Source organism: Macrosteles quadrilineatus, unplaced genomic scaffold (assembly GCF_028750875.1).
Source record: "Macrosteles quadrilineatus isolate MER2022 unplaced genomic scaffold, UCM_ALF_1.0 Scaffold_8__2_contigs__length_117827958, whole genome shotgun sequence".
NCBI lineage: Eukaryota > Metazoa > Arthropoda > Insecta > Hemiptera > Cicadellidae > Macrosteles > Macrosteles quadrilineatus.
In genome coordinates, this window is record NW_026542601.1 from 79,938,188 (window position 1) to 79,961,739 (window position 23,552).

The window sequence follows — 23,552 nt, forward strand, 5'->3', positions numbered from 1 at the left end:
GTTCCTGGTTTATTCAAGGAACAAAATGAATAGTAATTGCATCCTGTTCTGCAGTTTTTTCAGCAACAAACTGATTGAAATGGTATTGGTATTACTGTACTTAAGTAATAATTCTAAAATGATTCTAGATTTGAGTGACCTTTAAACATATTGAATTTTATAAAAATGTATATTTGTACACGTAAATTTTTAAGGGTTGATATCATGATGCTGTAAAATGACACTTATAGAAGTTAAATATTTGCTAAGTTAGTTGAAACTGACTTTTTCAAGCCATATCTGCCATTAGGTCCGGCAACTGATTAGTGACCGATGCCAAAGATTGATAACTTTTACTGGATAAATAACAAGGACATAGAAGGTGTTATACCATTACTGCAACTGAGTCATGACAGTAACGAGACTGGTCGGCCTCGTACTATATAGGTCACAGGTCAGGCCAGTCTACGCTGGAATTGTGCTAACTTGGGGTCGGACAACAAAGCAGTTCAAAACCCATAACAACCCACTTGAGCTACCCTTAATTTTAGGCATCTTGGCAAATCGGTATGGCTATAACAAGGGTGGGCATTAATTGCACCAACTAACCTAAGTCAGGTTAGGTTAGGTTAGATTATGTTAGGAAGCACTTTTGATTTTAGCTAAAAAAAATCACATCCCGAAAGATAACCGTTCAGTTTAGAATCACCAAGTAAATATTGAATCACTGAATAAAATTGGGTACTGTAGTACTGATTTTTACAGACAAATCCTTGTACATGCATACGGCTAAACCTTCGAATTTTCCTGCAGCTGCATTCCATTTCATACATCGTAAAATATGATTCATGGCAGCAATTAATCATCTTATCATTCATTAGTGACCCGTCATATGCCATTAGCTAGTGATAAGGCCTTATCTCTGTGCAGTGTTAATTGTAACGCCAACGCGGAGATGGCATTTATTCACCAACACTGCTACAACTATGGAGGAAACCATGGAAGTTTTACGTATTGCTGTAGCTTTCAAGCAAAAATTTGATATATTTTTCTCTAGCTTTGAAATGAAATTAAATGAAAATCCTTCTTTATTGAGGCGAACTTAGGACCTCATGGTCCTTTCTTACAGTTAAGCTCTAATGATTCTTAATGTTCTCTAAGCTTTCCCCGCAAGCAACACACTGGAAGTAAAGGTTCAACTTGTAATTGTTCCTGCAAGAGGTTAGAACTTTATTAAATCTTTATGTGTACTAGTGCCACTAAAAAGCGTTAAGAACACCATTGACTATATAGGAACTACTAAATCTGGCAACAATAAGTTTCTCTTTTCTTCCCTCACTCTGCAATTTCTGGAATTTATTTTTCTACGTATCTTGTAAAATGTTTGTCTAGCTAGCGTATTTTAGCATGCAATCTTACTGTGGTCACACCAAACATAATTGATAATTGATAATTGAAACATATGTATACCAGCGACCACAGAATTAAAATTATTAAAATTTTAATTCTGTGGTGGCTGTAACCTACGTACAAGCTGCGGACACGCGATCCGCTTCCCAAGTTGATCATAATATTGTGATTTAACAACCCAATCTTAATGTTACAATCTGTATTGTGTTACGCATTCCTTATATTTCTCCTCCGACTTTTGAAATAGCCTCAGATCCTACTTCTAGCACAGATGTCTGTGGTTCTGTCTAGCTACTCATATAAGAACGGGAATCACAATTAAATGCTGGAAATAAACGCAGATTTGGCAATGTTCAAGACACTAACTGGCCCAAGACAACTGCAACTTATAGAGCTGGGAGTGCTATGATCAAGTTATCAGCAGGTTTTTCAGATTTAAAAACATTACAAAAATAATAACAATAAAGCAGTTTATTACTGTTTTGAACACGACACATAATATTAATATTATATCGCGCGGATTAAATATAATTTAGATTTATGTACGTTTACAGGTATCATTGCTTACAAAATATATCAATTAATACTCAAAACAGTAAATCTACAATAGAAAGCTCAGATGACGGAAGTGCAGTCTGCAGTGACAGCTGGCGACTCAACAGTCAACAGCTGGTGAAAGTGTAATCAGTGTAGCCAACTTTTATGATGCAAAAAAACAAAATTACCCACCAGTGGCGCGGCTCCTTTTACACATAATTGCATGAATTAACTGTAAACCATCGGAGTTAGTTATTTTAAAGTAATTAACTTTCGGTTTAGTTTAAGAGGTGATTTAGAAGGTGTTAAATGGCTTAAATACAGTAGGAGGATAATATGGCGTTTTAAAATAATCACTACCTTGAGCACCTGTGGTATTTTAAACCAAAATATGGATAAAATTCAAGTTTGCCAAATGTGTTACTCCACAGAATAAAGAGTAGGCCTAGTTTGTCTACTATTTATTTTGTCTATTTGTTCTACATCCTGCAGTTCTTTGTCCATATTTTGTTCTACATCCTGCAGTTATTTTTCCATAATTGTTCAACATACTGCAGTTCTGTGTCCACATTCCTTCTAGATACTGCAGTTCTGTGTCTACATTCGTTCTACATACAGCAGTTCTGTGCCTATATTTGTTAAGTATCCTGTATATTCTGTGTCTGTGACAGTCGTGTGTCCTGTAGTTCTGCAGGAATGTGCCAGGATCAGACACGGTAGACGGCGCGGCTAGATAGGTCGGGTTCCATGACCTCTGCTTGTGTAGTATAGCCGTCGCGGCTGCGGCTACAAGATATAAAGGTGTGCGGAGGTGTATCATATATGTATCGCGGTGCTACATACTAGCAATATGCATAGTTCTATCATACACCCCTTGCTGCCTTGCTGTGATTGTAAATACGCTCAAACACTTCAGTCAGGGCCATTTCACAACGAATAACACGTTACATATCTAAGGATACTTCACAGGCTTTCAACAACTTATTCGTACTTTCTTTACAGTAACTAAATTAGAATACTGTACATTGTTTGAACAATAGATTTAAAAAGTTAATTTTAGAATGTGCTTAAAACGTTTCGTATGGTTAATCTAATTAAATACTTCTCGTACTAGACTCACACAATTTTAACTATCGAAGTTTCTTCCCCAATGTGGTTTGCAGAGCTAAAAACTACAGAACCCCGTTATCGGACACACATAACTAAGTTTACACACAGACGTAGGTGACATTTTTTCACTTTAAGCTTTGATAAAACTTTTCTCAGCGCAGCATTAACATACAACATTGGACGAGGTCATTAAAAGGCATGTGTAGCTATACAATTTTATAGACAGGAACCATCAGGCATATGTTTCGGTATTACCGCCATCGCCTGTTTTTTTTTTTTTTTTTTTAGTAGGGTCTATATAAAACACTGCATAAAATATTCCTCCGCCAGTGACCGCCTTGCCCACTGGTCCGCGTAGGCGTGAACACATCACAACGCGATCAGCTGATAACTAATAGACTTGTCGAAAACGCTCTACTTTCATAAACTGATAACATCATGATTTCTACACTTCATACGAAATAGAGAGTTTTGAATGAGAGGGAGTTATTAATTATATATAGACCGAGGTCTACAATTGCATTGATATTATTTGAGTTTAATGCAAACGTGTACATTTTGACTTTTGTAAACAAGTAAACAAAATAAATGTGGAATTAACAAGTTCACAAAAGTAATATTGTTGTATTACCTTATATTACTTCAACTAAATTATTGTAGCACAGAATGAAGGTAGAGTCTGTCCCTGGCTATTCTTTTTTCGGTGGAACTGAGACAGATAAAATAGTCTAGACGTCATTTAAATTTCGTTCGGATGTAGGCCTCACAATTTTCTTATAATCGTCGTTTAAGTAACTGATGGCTTTAAATCCCCCAGACGATACAATTATCAAGTCAGCCACAATAAAACTGGTACCTAGCCTACCTATATTAAATAATGCTCGAATAGTAATTATCTACGATCAAGAACTTTGCTAACATTCGTATAGCAAAATAAACGCTCCCTAATTGACAATAATTGTGAACATTGTTTTGATGTGGGATTTATTTTAAATAAGTTACTACGGTAAACGGTAGGCATACTCTGTTGAAATTCAAACCTTCGAGAAGAGAAGAAACTTCGAAAGCTGATTGGATATTTGCATTGTTTAATTGTAGTAAGTGGATCGATTTATTTTATAGGCCTTAGTTCAAAGTCGCAGGTTGGACAGCTAGCAGCTAGAGTCACAGAATGGTCACAGTCAAGTCACCGAGTCAGATGCTGCGCAGTGCGCACTCCGCAGGGCGCAGACCGTTACCTAAATGCCATCTGATTGTCGACCAGTGTTGCCAACCTCTGCAGGCGGCAATTTCACCGACAGTAGGAACATGTTGTGAAGTTTCTAGCCACTTTCACTGGTACATATCGAAACGAATTGAGTGGGTGGAGTGGACTGATCGAGCACACCCAGATAAGATTTTCCTGACCAACAACTGCGTTTGGCATTTGGCAAACGTATCCTCCTAAATACAAAAGGCTCACAAAAAGTAATTGAGAAAAAGTGTAGAAGTTGATAAAAAGGGGACATTAGCACTAGCTACGCAGGTTTTTAAGTGCCTTCCACGGTAAGGATAGCGACGACGCTTCGTAGATACGAACGTCCGGTTTCCTTATCACCTACTTCCGGAGTTCACTTTGTCTTTGCAGTCAAGTTGAATGCATTTAGTTTGCTATCCCTATCCAGGACAAGTGAATAAATGTTTTCAGGCGCATTTAAAGCTTTTATTTAGTTTAAGTACAGGCAAGGGAAGTCACGTATTCCCTCTGTGGTGAAAGTGAAAAACTGTTAATTTTATTAGCTTACGCTAACATAAAAAAGTAAGTAATGATTTCGATCCAAACCAACAAACATTCCCTGCTCTTAAAAACTTTTTTTTATACAAATTAAATTGTTTACCGTTGTCTGTGGTAAGGACAAATAATGAACCTTCTCTTGGAGCTATTCATTCTCCATAGGAGTTTTAACCAACACCTGACATGAAACGATAACAAAGTAAATGCAATTGTACTGTAGGCTATAACTAATCCAATGAAGTATGTAAAAACTGTTTTATGACACTTTTTTACATTGGGTTGTCTCAGTTTGAATGAATTACAAAGATTTCAATTTTTTCTGTCGATTTATATTGGTGTTACTGCAGTATAAGTTAAGAAAATGTAAACCTGTTAATTCTTTAGACAGATAATGTCATTGGGTATTTATTCCGTATAGGTGCCTCCAAACGAATTTTTAATTTTGATATCTTACCTTATAGTTTTTTACCTCCTGAATCCAAATATACCATTATTTTTCACCGCTGATGAATATTTCTCAAATATCGCCGGAAAAACATACTTAACATTACAATAAACAAGATAGAATGGTTACCTTTTCAAGTGATTCTGTAGTCAAATAACTTAATGTTCTCTATATTAGGAATTTCGTCACATTATGGAGATATAGATGGACTGGTGGACTAATTACATGTAGGTAGTTCTTATTTAGGCATGTCAGGGTGGTAGGTCGTGCTGTATGTGATTTGGTGACTGCATTAAGTGTTTTGAAGTTAGGTTAGATTAGGAAGGTAAAGTTTAGGTTATAATGCATCGAGTTGTTAGTTTATGTTGCCTGCAGACTGTTTTTTTTTGTAAAATTAAAATCCTGAGAAAAACACTTCAAATTACTTTTTTTTTAATGCTTGCATTTTTGAAATGTAATTTGAAGTGTTTTTTCTGGATTTTAATTTTACAAAAACAGTCTGCAAGCGACATTAACTAACAACTTGATACATTATAACCTAAACTTTAACTTACCTAATCTAACCTACCTTCAAAGGACTTAATGCAGTCACCAAATCACATACAGCACGACCTATCACCCTGACATGCCTTTTCTGACATCAAAAGGAGATTGCTTACACATTCTAGAGGTTTGGTTAGGTTAGGTTATGTCAGAATAGCACCATTTTATTATGTAATTTCTAAATGGCAAAATATAAATCAATAAATCATTAATAAGGATAAAATACTGGTAACAATAATACATTATTAACTTATTGGTCTTAGGAAGTGAAAAGTGTAACTTAATCATGTGATTTTCATATTGCAGAATCAGAGTTAGCAATTAAAGTTGTCAATTCCATTTGCTTGACTATGATTGAAAACAATCAGCTGTTGGTTTACTTAACCCATAGTTTATTCCACTTGTAAATGTCATCCATCCTACCTTGTTTATTGTAATGTTGTATATTATTACGGCAATATCTTGAGAAATATTCATCAGCTGTGAAAAATAATGGTATATTTGGATTCAGGAGGTAAAAAACTATAAAGTAAGATATCAAAATTAAAAATTCGTTTGGAGGCACCTATACGGAATAATTACCTGTCATTGAAACAAACAAAACCAGCATTCTGGACACTCTGGTGTGCAAGATAATAGGGGTATTCCCAGCCCTGTTGGTCCTACTACAGTCAGTAGTTGAGGGCATTTACCACAAGTAAAATGAATAGCCAAGATCTTATTGTTGGTTTGTTTACAACGTTTATGAAACTACGGTAAAAACTGTAGGTCTAGTACCCTCTGCGCTTTTTAAGGATTCCAAAGGTAATTGACATAACGCTGGTTTTGGTTTTATCTTTGATATCACTAGAAAACTTAAAGACAATAATGGGGAGCTTAAGGGAAATTGCTATCTTACATTGGTTTTTACAAGATATAACTTAACCTCCAAAATAGGCCTACTAGCTTACAATAACAATACATTAAAATATATAAAGATCTAAATGAAGATGATAAATTACTAATTGAGTCTTATACCATACCTAATTAGTTTGAACACTTATGTGCAATACTTTATTTTGCATCGAGCATGACGTAAGTATTAAGTACAAATTTAGTTTCTTACCTTGATCAGCAACAGAACAAATAATCCCAAAAGTGAACATAACCAAAACACAATAACAAACACCAAAAACACTTGTCCGAAAACGACCCATCGTCGCTACACATTATTTAACTGGGTTGTCGAATTAGACCACATAATATACTTTGCACTAATTAATCAAACAGAACAAAATTTCCACAATTGTCACACCATTCTGTCACGAAAAAGACAGACGACAACTTCGAATCGCCCAAACACACTCGCTCGCCTCCGACTGTTGAATTCTGAATTGTTGTGATTCTGAGAAATAAGAGGGGAGAGGCAGTCGGCGGAGAAAGGAAGCCGACATTCCCCTCGTTTCATTGTACTACGAACGTTGCACACATTAGTGCTACCTATCGGTGCCAGTTATAAACTACTAGCTCAGGGGAGCGGCATCCAAACTGGAAAACATATCAGCTGTTCACAAAGAGGAACAAACGGTACAAACATTCTCAACGGTGATATCGTTGATTAATTGTCTTCTCAGATGGAGATGTATAATCAATGTTGATTTTTAGTAAATGAAAATAATAAGTACATAGATTACCTTAAATTATTGAGATTCCACTGAAATTTCAAAACGTTAAAACTTTTGCCCATGACTAAACAAACTAAGCTTTGATTTTGAAAAAATGGTTAAATTTCCCTGTTTTTTAGTAGTGATTTCTATATACTGTACCCCAATGCATGTATAGGGTATCACGATTTAATTTTAGGGTTAATTAGTTTAGTTTTTATATTACCCCACCGAGTCTGCAAAAATATTGTCAAACACATATAGGTTACCTGTTTACAATATATACACATATAGGTTACAAACAGGTTTCCGGAATTATTTTCCTTTAAAAAGGGCAGCGAAAAGTGGAATTTGTAAACTATTTGAATCTGTGCTCTTACTTATTACTACAATGTTTAAAAGAATTGTTCACAATGTAGTAAATAAAAGTGTAATAAATGCCTTAAAATAACGTTTACCACAGATTATACATGGGTTACAAGCATCTTATTCAGTTAGTTGTAATTTTCTATTCTGTGCTCTCTGGTTATAATAATTCTTTTTATAGAGTAAATAAATTATAGAATAAATTAAATAACATTACAAAATTTAAATTTGTGTTAGACTGGATTCTGGAACAATAATATATAAGTTTTAGTTTAGTAACAGTTTAATTATTTATTTTGAATAAACATATATGCCAAGGAATCTCGAAGTACTACTGTATTCGTACAAATAGTTGGTCAACCTGGAATCGAATCTGTCTCCTCAGTCCTCCTTGTGTGATTGTCAAATTCTTGTTGCTGTTTGATCCACTTGTTTTCCTGGGAGGTTATGCGTTATTTATATTAATTATATTTGGAACTTAATTAAGTTATTGTCTATTTACCTATATAAAAAGTTGTGTTTTGTACTCCGGACAGTTTGCTCACGATGCCTAAAGTCAGGCGTAGCAAGAAAGCTCCCCCAGAAGGTTGGGAGTTGATTGAACCTACTCTTGAGGAGCTGGAGCAAAAGATGAGGGAGGGTAAGCTTCTATTTAACTAGTTTTATTTTAATCATTCACAATCATAAAGAACCATACAAACAAACATACATTGAATTTATATATATAGATAAATGAAGGCCAAACCACAAGTCTTTAAGCCCAGTGATTTTGTTTATTAATTATTTCCAGTCGATCAATGTAGAGCCTAATAATTAGGCCTAGGCCTAGAATCTATTAAAAAGACGGTACTTAGTAAAACATATTAATTGTACTCCAACAGTGTAAAATTTTGATATAGGAAAAGGCCCAACGATTAGTTATTGGCTATACAGATTACTTGGCTGCACTTTACTTTAGGTCCTACACTCATTCGAATGAAAATATCGATCGATATATTGATTATTCGATATATCGTTTGGTTAGTTAGGCAAGGTTAACGTAACCTAACTAACCAAACGATATATCGAATGAACCAATCGAATACGAATACGGTAATCGATATTTTAATTCGAATGAGTGTAAGTTAGGACCTAAAAAGTGCAGCCGATTAGGTACTTATTTGTATAACTTAGGCCTATACCTGTTAAGTTGCATTAAGTTGGATAATTTGTCATAATAGGTAAGTTATTTCTCAGTAAGTAGGCCTATGCAGTAGCAGTACAGGATCTTCATAGGCTACATTATTTTACATGCTGCATCCGGAAATGCCATAAATTTTAGTTGAAAACTGCCTTATTTAATGAGTCTGTTAGTCAAAATCAAAGGTGACAAACAGCATTTAATTGAGTGGTTCCGATGCCAATAGTTATACAAAATATTCCTGCTTTTATTTCAGGTAGACTTCCGTATCTGTTTTCAAAAACAACTGAATGAAAATATCTATATTTCATTGAATATGGCGTTTCGTTAGTTAGGTTAACCTAATCAACCAAACGAGATAGGCCTATCGAATGAAGTAATCGATTTATCAAATAATTTTTCATTTTCATTCTTGTTTTTGACATCAGATACGGAAGTGTACCCTTTATTTCTCAACTAGGGTTTCATAATTATAGTAGCCTAATATTAATAATTCACAGTAACTTAACTTGTTATTGTTAGGCCTACTTAGTAGGCATGCCTGGCCTATTATTTAAGACTTATTTAGACTATTGTAACTTCAACCATTATTATTTCAGAAAAGTCTAGCCTACAGGAAATAGGCCTAACTTAAGTTTTTACAAGTGTATATATAAAAAATTATTTAAAGCAAAACATTAACTTTCCTAAATGACCGATGTCGTTACTTGAATTTCCATAAGTTGTAAATATATTTGAGCTAATAGGTGTAACTTATTAGTCTTCATATTCTACTCAATCATTCTTCCAACCAATTTCCTCACTCATCTTTTTATTACAGCTGAAACCGAACCTCATGAAGGCAAAAGGAAAGTGGAATCTCTATGGCCCATATTCAAGATTCATCATCAAAAATCTAGATATATATATGATCTATTTTATCGCCGGAAGGCCATAAGCAGAGGTAAGTTATTATTTGGGTAACATTGTTAGCTGAAATCACCCAATTTATAAAAGTAGCACCGTGGGCCTTACTATTGACTGATTTGAATCTTAGGATTGCTCAAAGTATCTTAGTATTATTATAAATAAATTATATTTTCCATTGCTTGTGATCAAGTTTTGATTAAGCAATTATTACCTAGTCTACATACTTGGGTTTAATTTCCGTTTACTCCATTAACATTAGTAGGTGCAGTTAAATGAATTCTACACATAACAATTTTAAAACAAAGAATTTTATATTTGCTTTCCTTCACAGCTTCATCTAAATAAGGCTGCAGTTTGTGTGTGGCAATTTCACACCAATAACAAACATATTAACATGTACAGTAGATTTCCTCTTATCCGGACTCCTCGTGACCGAGGCCAGTCCGGATAACGGTTTTTCCGGTTAAACTGACGTCACCAAAAACTCGTTAAAACGGACCAATTAAATGCATACTGTATACAGTATTTGACTTAAATTTAGGAGAGCAATGTATTTAGACACGTGATCCCTGGTCTCAAATCATTCCCACGAGAACAGCCATTTCAGTACCGCCCACTTTCTACCGATCTAGTCCGGTTAAATCGATGTGCTGATAAAACTTGTCCGGTTAAAGAGATGTAATTTCCGCCGAGTGCAGTCTGGTTAAACCGATTCCCGGTTAAAAGGTGTCCGGATAAGAGGGAGTCTACTGTATAACAAACGTATAAATAAACATTAAGAAGCTTCATTATGAATTTGAGCAACAGCCATTCTTCCTCCCAAAAAAAACTTACAATGTCTACTTAGTCACTGAAAAACAAAACCTTCCCGACAGAAAACCACCGCCCACCACCGCTTGAGCGAACACCATTTCCACAACGATACGTTGTAGGCCAACGGTCTCGGTGGTGTAGTGGATAGCGTCCCGGGCTAATGTTTCGAAGGTAGCCGGTTCGAAACCCATTGGAGCCACAACTAACTTTTTTATTAGATTTTTTCATCATCAGCAAGTTTGGTTAGGTTATGACAGTTTACTTTTATAATAAAAAAAAAATTATAATTGAATTTGAAGCATTATAATTTTATTTGATGAACAGAACTATTTTTTCAATTAGTAAACCTACATTCGATTTGTTCATTATCAGCATTTTTGGTTAGGTTATACTTACTTACTTACTGCTGGGGCGCTACAAATCGCAGTCGATTCTTCGCCTCGTAGATCAGCCTCTTCCACGCTTCTCTGTCCGTGGAAGAGGCTGATCTACGAGGCGAAGAATCGACTGCGATTTGGTTAGGTTATGACAGTTTAATTTTATAACTAAAAAATATAAAATTGAATTTGAGGCATTTAAAATTTTGTAGCGGACCGCTACAATAGCGCAAGTCACGTGACCACGATGCGCGCGCAGTCGACCCGGGTAGGCACGCGCAGCGAACCAAGAGACGAGTACAGTGTAGTGTCGAGCGCCTGGAGCTGTACATCTGATCGGATAAGTAGACTGTAGCCTAAGATGTCTAGCTAATAGAAGTAGGGGTTGGGGAAAGGGTGTAGGTTGGGGCAAAAAGTAATTCAATCATGTAGTTTATTAGGTTCTCGAAGGGTCGTGGTCTGGCAATTAATATCGTAAATTAGAATTCACATTTGCTAAGTCTAGTAACCTTTTTCACGAATTAGAATAAGTCCATATATATATATTTCTCTGTTCATTATATTATAATTAGATACATTAAGAACATAAAAGCTGGCTGTGATAGGCAGCTAAGGTAATATTGTGCACTTTGACGAGTTAGATTAATTCGTTGCAATTGAGTTAGGTTACGACAGGAAATGTGCGTGATTTGGCAGTGGTTAGAGGAAGATATATAGGGCCCAGGGATCTTCATTTACACTCATACTACACCACATCATCACATATTGGTAGCAGAGCGTCAAGATCCGGCCAAAAATGCAATTTTAACAGAAATAGAATAGATTAAAACGTGTCTCAGACCAGCCAGGTGCTTTGTTCAGACAGGAAATCGACAGGTTACAGGTCGGCACCACGTGGCGGCCTGGAACGCACGAGCATGCATAGCTAGGCACGTCATGAAATGTGAATCAATATCATTCAATTTATTTTATTTCCAAGGAAAATTTAAAAATCAATTTTAATGAGAATGTTTTAATTTCAAAGTAGAATTAGGAGAACCTTGATGTTTTTTATTAATATTTTACCAAACCAAGTTGATAAATATGTTTAAATGCATTTATGTAATCACTCACGAGTTCGACATCAAGTCTGAAAGGCAGTAATTAAACTAAATATACCTCGACGACAGGCCGAATGAGTGTTTGATGAATATTTTTATTACCGAAAGCAAAATATTAGGAGTCAAAGTGCACATCAGTATAGTTTACAGGCCACGACCAAAAAATCAAAATTCAAAATTGGGGGGAATTTTAAATTCATTTGTATGTCACCTCCCCAACCCCATAAAGTCATAAATATCCCCAAAAATTTTTATTTCATAATTTTTACAGCCGAAAGGGTACTGCAGTGAATTAATTAATGATTAAAATAGTATTTTAAAGCGTAGTCTGACATATTTTAGTTGTAACTCATCACCTTAATTTAAGTTGTGTTTAGAATTTAAGTTGTACAGCAAAGTTTTGATATTTGAGGTGGGCTAGTGAAAGTTGAGAGTCCATGTCATTAATAGGCCAGACAGACTTAGAACAGAACTGGAATGTTAGATAACAGAAGTTCAAAGATAAAGCGACGATTTAAGGCCAGATTTGTTATTTCCAAGCAAACATACACGATTTAAATATACATTACATACAGTTATTACAGGCTCATCTTAAACAAAAATGTAAATAAATATATAAAATAAATATAAAAACAGAAAAACACTTAAAACGTAAAAAAAATAATAATAATAATAAATGTAAAAAAAATGTACTACATAATTAAAAGAAAGCCAAGAGCCTGTTTACAACATTTGCTTGAATAAATCGTCACTTCACAACATTTCAGTCAATTTAGGCCGTTAATTGACAATGTTGATTCCTTCTGAATCGAGCCAAAACCACGGAGTCAACTCATTGTTCACATTAACAAATTATTATCTTACATAAAATTTCATGTAATTTAGTACAACAATAACACAACAATCAGTACAGCAATAGATGTCAGACATAAAATGCATTACAGTTTTATATTTTACAGTTCACAAAGTTTCATTCACTCGCAGCGACCTTGAACATGCAGGCCCGACACTACAACCAAACAAAAGAATTCCGACATACCGACATGCCATTACCCTGCTACACTCTTTCGACCACCTTGATACCGTAATATGATACAAATTCAAATACTCGGCGATTCACTGACTAAACGTCTGGAATATTTTGTTAACCGAGAAGGTAGTAAATTAAAATTAGAATACAGTATGGGAATTTCAGGCGCAACAATTGGACAATTAAAGAAACAAATCAAAATCACAAATCCATATTTCAACAGTGAAATACCATTATTGTTATGGATAGGAACCAATGACATATTCAGCAATACATCAATAACAATGATGACACAGCAATATGTATCATTGCTCAGGGTAATCAGGAAACGTTATCTAGGCACCAGGTTGATACTGTTAGGATTACCATATTTCCCTAGGTCAGAATATACACCACACACAATAGATAAAATTACTCAATTCAACACATTTTTACACACATTGTCAAATCAAAATACCCAGCCAATTTTTCTAACACATGTTTTAAATTCAAATAAATATTATTTACACACGTACAGACATTCAAATCGTAGGGACGACATACATTTGAACAATATAGGGAATCAGATCTTAGTCAAACATTTGACACACCAATTGCAGTAAAATACAATCATTAGGCAAAATTCACACCTTTTTTTTAAATAATTTCTCTCTTTGTCTTATTAAATTACAATTTGCCCAGCCCAAACTCTTCCCACCTGTTTGGTAAAATAGTTGATATCAAAAAGGTTTTTAGGTCTTGAATTTTTTTACTATTCAAATAATAGTAGATCAAGGCAAGATGTCCAAGATTTACGAGTGGGAAACAAAACCCACAGGGGTATCATGGATACGAGATTTTGATGCGCAAAGCGCAATTCTACAGTGCGAGAAGTGGGGCTTAACCCCAGCCAAGACACTGGAAGAAAATAGGGTCATTTTAAAGAACGCGGTGACAGCGCAAGTGCCAACGGTACCAGACACACCAAAACCCACGGAACAAAACACACCCATCTTAGCGGATCAGACGGCGGAAATGATTAGAATCACAGCCCAAGCCATAGGCGATTCAATCGCTCAAGCTTTATCTCAAAACAAACCAGTAACACAATCAACACACACCCACACAAACCCGAGATTAGTCGACGATCTAGCGTCGAAAGCTCCCAACTGCGACGGCACGGACACAAGCAAATTGTTAGCCTTCTTGAAAACGGTCATTCAAATTGAGAAATTAAAGTTAGCCGACGACAAATCAATCACGATAGCATTGTTACACAAAACAGCAGGGCAATTAAGGGATATTTGGACCATGGCATTACAGGAGAACTGGGAGGTCAAGGGTAAAACAATTCCTACTATAATTAGTACCTTTCTCCCAGAAAGGGCAAAGCAACAGCTCCTGACTCAAACAGTTTATAGGGTACAGGGTCAATTCGAGTCACTTTCAGATTTCATTATCCAGGTGAAAGAGTCAGCAGAAATCCTAATACCAACAGAATACGACTTACTGGAGGTAATATTGACAGGTATAAACGCGACAAATAGGGCACGTCTTGCAGGGTTTCCGCCGCCGACCAAACTTGATGATTTAATAGCGCTTATCCCAAAATTAGAAGTTGTGAGACAGTTAGAGGAGGGTAGCAACTCGCAATCACGCCGATGGGAAACCAGAGCGGAAAATAATAGGCAATTTACACCTCAAAACAGGCAATTCGCACCTCAAAATAGGCAATTCACACCTCAAAACAGGCAATTCACATCTCAAAATAGGCAATTTACACCTCAACATAGGCAATACACACCACAATACATGCAACAGCCACATGGGCAACCAAGATTCCCACATCGACCACATATGCAGCCAAATACATACTATAGGACACCAGTGCATAACAGTGCATATCACGGCGCACCGAGGCAGGTCAATGACCCCAGACACTACCGCCCGCCCACCAACCCTGCAGACCAACACACACCTACACACAATACACAGTTAAACTCCAGAGGAGGCCGATAATGGGCGCTCTCGCACCTCCGACACGTCATAGCGCCTATTCACACACAACAATCAACCAAAACACACACACACATAGCCATAAAAACAAAAATGCCCCAAAATTTCCTAAATTAAAAACATGTACAATACAAATTTTTTTCGGCGACATTGAAACAAATGCACTTATAGATACAGGGTCTACGACGTCAATTTGCTCACGATCCTTTTTTGATAGAATCAAAAATAATCACTTAATTACAAAATCAATCACTCCGATCAATCAATTCGCTATTTCAGCCTCAGGCGACAAGGTAACGTTCTCACACATGGCAAAGCTACACTTTAAAATTAGACACTTCTCTTGGACATTCAGTTTCCTAATAGCACCTAAATTACCAATAAACATTGTATTAGGGTTAGATTTCCTCACAAAAACAAAAGCAATCATCGACGTGGCGAATCACAATGTAACATTTCCATACGGTACAAGACCGGTCATGGCCATATTACACACAGACCAACACGATAGTAATCTACAGGAAGACAAAACTTACACCTTGGGCGATAATTTGACACCAAATCAGATACAACAAATACACAAATTATTACAGTCATTTCCAAACACAGTATCGAAACGATTAGGGCAAACAAAATTGATACACTACGACATAAAATTAAAATCTCAGCAGGTTGTAAGGAGTAGGCCGTACCAATTCGCACCGCCAAAGCTCGAAGCATTACGAAAACAAATCGACGACCTATTACAAAAGGGCGTGATAAGACCATCATCCTCCGAATACAGTAGTCCAGGATTTGTAGTCCCCAAAAAAGGAAACAAAACGCGATTTGTAGTCAATTACAAAAAGCTCAACGACTTGATTAATTTAGAGTCTACGCCAATGCCAACCGTCGAATCAGCATTTCAATATTTAGGTCAAGCGAAGTGGTATACATTGTTGGATTTGAACAGCGCATACATGCAAATACCGTTGACAGAACAAAGCAAAAAATACACAGCATTCGTCGTCCCATTTGGGGAATTTGAGTTCAACGTTGTACCATTTGGATTAGCCACAGGATCACAGGTTTTGACAAGGTTAATAGATAAAATATTTGGAGACATAAAATACAAATACATTTTCAATTTTTTCGACGACTTGGTAATTTATTCAAATGGATCATTTTCAGACCATCTCAATCAAATAAAGGAAGTAATAACTAGATTACAAAACGCAGGTCTTACGATCAACCCAGAAAAAATGACTGTAGCATCTAATCACATCGAATTCCTAGGCCACATTTTTCGCAACGGCACAGTTACATTTGACACACAAAAAATTCAACCAATTCTTAACTTCCCAACCCCCAAAAATGTCAAACAGATTTCTAGGCTAATCGGGATGACAGCGTATTACGCGAGGTTCATACCGAATTTTTCACACATTTCGGCACCATTAAACAAACTCAAACGCAAAGATACACCATTTGAATGGGGCTCTGAACAGGAAGCCGCCTTGCAAAGTATTAAAAAAGCTCTAACGTCGCAACCAGTTTTAAGACTCCCAGATTTCAATAAAAAATTCATCCTACAAACAGATGGTTCAGGCACAGGACTAGGAGCGCAATTAGCACAGGAACACGAAGGTAGTTTATTACCAGTAGCCTACGCGTCGAGACCACTAAGCAAACACGAAGTAAACAAATCCACAGTTGAATTAGAATGCCTAGCAGTCGTGTTCGGATTGACAAAATTCCAACAATACCTCGAACACAGGGAGTTTACACTTCAAACAGATTGTTCAGCATTAACTTGGCTTCTAAATCATCCACGACAAGTAGGTAAAATTGCGCGATGGATAACATTCATTAACTCTTTCCAATTTCATTCTGAGCACATAAAAGGCAGTGATAATCCAGTCGCCGACTGTCTATCTAGGTTATACGAGGACGCCGACACACAACCAACAGTAGTAACGCTAAACGATGACACTAATACACATTCAGTAAACATTTTGATGAAAATTCCAGAAGCTTTCAAAAACATCGACGAACATCAAAGAGACGACCCCACGTTGATCAAAATTATTAGGGACCCACATAGAAACCAGGCATATACAGTAAAGGACGGAGTGTTAATGCATTTAGCACCCGGCCAAAAGACACCACGAATAGTACTCCCCACGAAACTAATTGACATGATTTTCACATACTACCATTTAGCACCTACATCAGCACACCTAGGAATCAAGAAAACTATACATAAAATAAATCAATTTTTTTGGTCACCAAATTTAAACAAAATAATAGCCGACAAAGTCAGAACATGTCTCTCTTGCCAAAGATCCAAACAAGCTCCGAACACCAGGGTAGGCGAATTATCATCCGATCTAGCAACAAAACCATTCCAAAAAGTGTACATTGACTACGTAGGCAAACTTCCTAGGACAAAGTCAGGCAACTCATACCTACTATCTGTGGTGGACGCATTTTCAAAGTTTGTAATTCTTTTACCAGCTAGAAACGCGACAGCTGCCACCACAACTACACTTCTCACAAAACACATATTCTCACACTACGGTTTCCCGCAATACTTAGTATCAGACAACGCACCATCTTTCAAATCAAAACAAATGAAGGAAATGTGTTTAAACTTCGGAATCAAACACATATTTACATCACCGTACAACCCAAGCGCAAACAACGTAGAGAGAGTCAACAAAAATCTCAAAGTTGCTATGAGAATATATCACAATTCCGACAACCAAACATGGGATCAAAACATTCATTGGTTTCAAATAGCATTCAATTCCGCTCAACATGAAAGCACCGGTTCGACACCTGCAAGCTTATTTTTGGGGAGAGAAATAAACCATCCACTACAATTAGCCTGGGATTTAAATAAATTAATTGGGGAAGAACCTCAACCAACCACAGACAATCGCTGGCAACATGCACTTGATAACCTACGGAAGGCAAGAGAAAAACGCACACAATATTATAACAGCGGTCGTCAACCCAATCCTTACAAAGTAGGCGATTGGGTAATGTATAAAATGCACCCACAGTCCAAAGCAATAGACAACGTCAATTATAAACTCCAATACGCCTGGTCAAAACCGTGCGTGATTGACAGTTTCTCATCACCAGTGTCAGTAAAGCTGGTAAACCCCTCAACAGGTAAGATTGTGACAAAAGCCCACATTTCACAATTGAAACGATTTTTTCAACCAATTTATTAAATAAACGTCGTCAGAGTGCACAATAGAACCTTAGCCTAGTTTAATTAGTTATAAGTGAACATCTAGCAAGAAATCTCGAGTAACTGACTACAACAATACTTCGCAACAATACTTCTCAACAATACGGTACACAATACAACTCCGGCCCCGGCTGATAGGGTGTTGGGAGTTGAGTCTAAGCCGTACCTTCACAGAGGGTGCGGCTACACCTCTCGATGCACCGCTTGGCCGGAAAGCCGGAAGCGACAACACGTGGCAAGTTGGCAGCGAAACACGTCATAGTGTTTGTACTTAATATATGCATTTCCAGACCCCAGTAATCAACAACTTTTTCAATCCCCTTAAAACTTACAATCTGAGCAAACGACTAATTTTTTTTAAGTAATTTTTTATTTTTAATTTGCTCAAATTGGCTATGACGGGAATCGTTCGCCATAACACATTCTTATGACAGATTGCAACTGTCATATGAATAGTGCAGCCGACAGTTTACTTATGACAACAAACACTCACTAACAGTACTTGACTGAAAAATGACAACACAGGAACGATACAGACAACTGACTACAGACCAAGCTAGACTTAAACTATGGCAATTAGGCTAAGTAGAACTAAGTAGAATTAAGTAAAATTAAGTATTTCTGTATTAATATAAGCAATTTAATCGCAAAGGTAAATACAACATTTCATAAAAAGTATTAAGTAAGTAAAGTCATCCACGTATATTAAAATAAGATATATGGTATTTAGGCGTAATACAATCGTTATCAAAGTAGATAACAGCGCACAATACAATCCATATGTTTGTAAATAAAAGGCAGAATTCTGAGCGTAGAAGAAGAGTTATGTACTATATATTTGTAAAGGGTAATTTAAATGTTTATTATGTGTTATACACTTGCATGCGTTAAAATAAAATACAAAAATATATAAATATATTTATGTTGCTGAGCGACAGAGAAGAAATGGACTAGTAGGAAACAGACAATAGCAAGCGCCAGCCACGAGATAACACTGCCGTTATCAGTACAAACATCTGTTCCATTCAAACCTCTACTTCCGCCCTATATAAATAATCAAACCAAGCACCGATCAATCCTTCACATTGAAGGAAAATATTAAAACAATATTTGTTTAAAAAATTAAATTGTGCTAAGCCGTCGGTGAAATAAATAATTATTATTTAATACCTCTGTGCATAATTCTTGATAATTGGCACTAGAGGAGCTTCGAATGAATGTACACTTACAATAACACTATCATTCCTTACATCAACCAACAGATTTTCGAAACTCCATTCAACCATGAATAGCATCCAAACTGAAAGAGTGTATAATGTGTGTCACACTAGTTAATTAATTTATTATTAGTAAATCAACAGAAACTTAGTAATATATCTCCCAGTCAATCAAATCCATAGCATTTAAGTAGATAAACATTAGATTTTTTCCCTTTTATACTCAGTAAATTAAATTCCTTTTTTTAAATTAAGTAGAACAATTTCTTATTATTAGTAAATTCATTTAGATCATAAGTATCAATAGTAAACTTAAGTAGAGTAGTCGCGATCAATTTTTACCGAATATTTAGGGAATATATCAGTGATAACTAACATCAAAATAATTAATCATCAATCAAAACAATCTCCAAATTCACATCTGAGTAAACGTATCATCAACCTCATATCAACTTCAAAACCCAACGCATTTCATCCACCATTAAGAGGCGTCCAGCGATATAATTAGCGCCCCGAATTTAGTAAGGGCTCAAGAGCTAATTACGAAATTACGTCACATCACATCACAACAGTATACCTTCAAGAACTTCAGAACACTACTCCAGCTTCATTCTTCAGTTTACACAACTTCATTCTTCCAAATACTCAACTTCAAGAAACTCATCAAACTTCAGCAACCTTCCAAATTTACCAGCAATTACCAGAATTCAATACAACCATCAAATTTCATCAACCCTCACTATTTCGACAACATTCCCAAATTCATCATCATCAATCATATATCCAACTTCATCAACCAACAGATCTTTCTCAACCGAACTTAATTAAATCTATCACTGATATACGCCCGCCCACATTTTTTTAGAGCAGGTTTAGATTAAGCAATCCCACCAAACATAGTTATAAGAAATTCATTCAAAACCATAGTCACCTTTAGTTTAGAAAAAAAAAAATAGTTAATAGTTTATAAGCAAGACCGACACACATTATAACCTCAAATGAGTCAAACCAAAAGGAGTGCAGAAAACTGTTGGAACATTCCCACACCGACACCGATGTCACAACGACACAATCTCACGGCGAGCACAAAAAAAAAAAAAAAAAAAAAAAAAAAAAAAAAATTTCTTCGTCCTTCATCTTTCCCAAACCCCAAAATCACCCCAAAACTAGGAAAAGAAAAAAAAACAACCCCACCGGGGGGAGGATGTAGCGGACCGCTACAATAGCGCAAGTCACGTGACCACGATGCGCGCGCAGTCGACCCGGGTAGGCACGCGCAGCGAACCAAGAGACGAGTACAGTGTAGTGTCGAGCGCCTGGAGCTGTACATCTGATCGGATAAGTAGACTGTAGCCTAAGATGTCTAGCTAATAGAAGTAGGGGTTGGGGAAAGGGTGTAGGTTGGGGCAAAAAGTAATTCAATCATGTAGTTTATTAGGTTCTCGAAGGGTCGTGGTCTGGCAATTAATATCGTAAATTAGAATTCACATTTGCTAAGTCTAGTAACCTTTTTCACGAATTAGAATAAGTCCATATATATATATTTCTCTGTTCATTATATTATAATTAGATACATTAAGAACATAAAAGCTGGCTGTGATAGGCAGCTAAGGTAATATTGTGCACTTTGACGAGTTAGATTAATTCGTTGCAATTGAGTTAGGTTACGACAGGAAATGTGCGTGATTTGGCAGTGGTTAGAGGAAGATATATAGGGCCCAGGGATCTTCATTTACACTCATACTACACCACATCATCACAATTTTATTTTATAAACAGAACTATTTTTTCGATTAGCCTAGTAAACCTTCATTAAATTTTTTCATTATCAGCAAGTTTGGTTAGTTTATGGCAATTAAATTAAATTTAACCTACAAACAATACCATAGATACGGTAATTCATCTACGACGATACGTTTTGACAGCGACAGTGATAGAGATAACAATTAGCTGCGAACAGTTCAGTAATGCACGGTATGATGTGTTCGGCACGGCGCCGTGGTTTTCTGTCGGGAACGTCTCGTACTAAAAGTGCCTCTTCTGATAGTCACTTTCCTGAAGAGTGGTACTTGCAGCTGCAAAACTAATTTCTTACCAGCAACCACACTGTGTTTCTGGAATTTTTTCATTTGCATCGTTCCTGAAACTAGATATAACACACCAAAAACCTGTTATCGTCTTTGTATCACATCCTTTATTCTGCTTATGTTTTCAGAACTGTATGAGTACTGTTTGAACGAGAACATAGCCGACAAAAACCTAATTGCAAAATGGAAGAAGCAGGGCTATGAGAACTTGTGTTGCCTCAGGTGCATTCAATCCAGGGATACCAACTTTGGGACGTCCTGCATTTGCCGTGTCCCCAAGGCCAAACTTGAAGAGGTTAGATTTACGATTTTAATCTTACTCAGTTTGTTTGGTGGAAGATTTGGAATAAGCTAGGCAGATTACTAAGCAATATAATAAATTAAGCAAAACGCTAATAAGTGTATTATCCCTCGGCTTAAATAAAGTGCTATAGTCTGTATGATGAAACCTGCTCCTGACCTGGGAACTGGTTAATGGCCAGAGGGTCAGGAGGTATTAATCATCAATTAGTTGAGATGGGGACGCCACCGAGTTGTGTATTTTATTTTAGCCTAGGTACAGTAAGACGCTCGTTAATTCGGCAAGTTTGGGACTTCGCTGAATTACTGAATGTCTTCTAAACACAGCCGTTATTGCAAGACAAGCGAAATACCGCTAATATTAGCATTTTTCACGATTACCCCCAATGCATGTTGATCTCTCCTGTTGCAACCGACTTTTCCGATTGCTAAAGATATTTTCCAATTGCTCATGACTGCAACCGCTCTTCCGATAGCTATCATCTGGCCCAATCTCCCTCGATGTCGGCACAATGCTACTGACTGACATTGCTGATCACTCCTGTCGTCGTTTGCTGAATCCCCTCCACCGACAGCCAAACACGCTGCAATGGCTTAAAACTAAGTTTTGTAGACCTGTGTATCGATGCCGGGAAACATTACCAAGTCTCTGGTGTACAAAGCAAACATACCGTGTTGACTTCTTTACTGTCATTCCCCATACATAATAGTCTATTTGCAAAATTATTGTTTTGTCAACATTTTCAAGTTTGAGTTTTATATGGACCGTTTTGGATCTGGCTGAACCAAAAAAGTGGTGGCTGAACCAAAAAATATATGATGTCTGTATGTATGGATGTATACAGGTGTAGCTACGGAGTCCACCCATGGTCCGATTTTGATGAAATTTGATATGTGGATATCAAACCCTCTCCAGACATTTTTTTCATTTTTTAGAAATTTTAACTTTTAGTTATGACAAGTTTTCCATAATCCCATAAAATACAAAAATAATCTTATGTTTACAAAAATTGCTCAAAAGCTTTAGATTAAAATTTAGTAGAGCCCTTTTTATCATGAAAAAATTTTTAACAATCCCAAATGCTCTCAAAATTCTGGTTCTAAAGTTAATAAAAATTTATTTAGAAAAATTGCAACCTTCGTGCTCTTGCCCGTAAAATATCATAGTTACTTCCACTTGATATGGGTTGTTGACAAGCTAATAGAAAGTATTTGTCAGGTTGCTGATACTGTTTATTTACTTATAAAATTCATTTGTTCTCCAGGGACGCATCGTGGAATGCATTCACTGCGGTTGCCGTGGATGTTCAGGTTAAACCCAAGACTTCAAGATATTTTGTAATGTATATTAAATCACTTATCACTGTATATTTTAATCTAATTTAGTGGTAATAAATGTTTTTTATGTATTATTTTGGTTTTTATTCCTCTACACTGTTTTTTTTCCCCCATATTCTTTGAATAAAGGTTCTGAGACATCATGGCCTGTAAGCCCA

General features: G+C 36.3%; 2 protein-coding genes across 2 annotated transcripts in view; one reads left to right on the forward strand and one right to left on the reverse strand.

The window, feature by feature from the left end:
• LOC129000972 (uncharacterized) overlaps positions 1-7,139 on the reverse strand; it is a 59,174-nt gene extending 52,035 nt beyond the window's left edge. The window contains exon 1 of the mRNA XM_054428084.1: positions 6,904-7,139. Coding sequence (XP_054284059.1) covers positions 6,904-6,994 — 91 coding nt within the window. The 5' untranslated portion in view covers positions 6,995-7,139. The remainder of the gene's footprint in view (positions 1-6,903) is intronic.
• Positions 7,140-8,222: 1,083 nt separating this feature from the next.
• Positions 8,223-23,465, forward strand: LOC128999745 (protein BUD31 homolog). The gene is made up of 4 exons (XM_054426403.1): positions 8,223-8,447; positions 9,808-9,930; positions 21,885-22,051; positions 23,322-23,465. Exons 1-4 carry the CDS (start codon positions 8,354-8,356, stop codon positions 23,370-23,372), a joined length of 435 nt encoding a protein of 144 aa, XP_054282378.1. The 5' UTR covers positions 8,223-8,353; the 3' UTR covers positions 23,373-23,465.
• Positions 23,466-23,552: the final 87 nt, after the last annotated feature.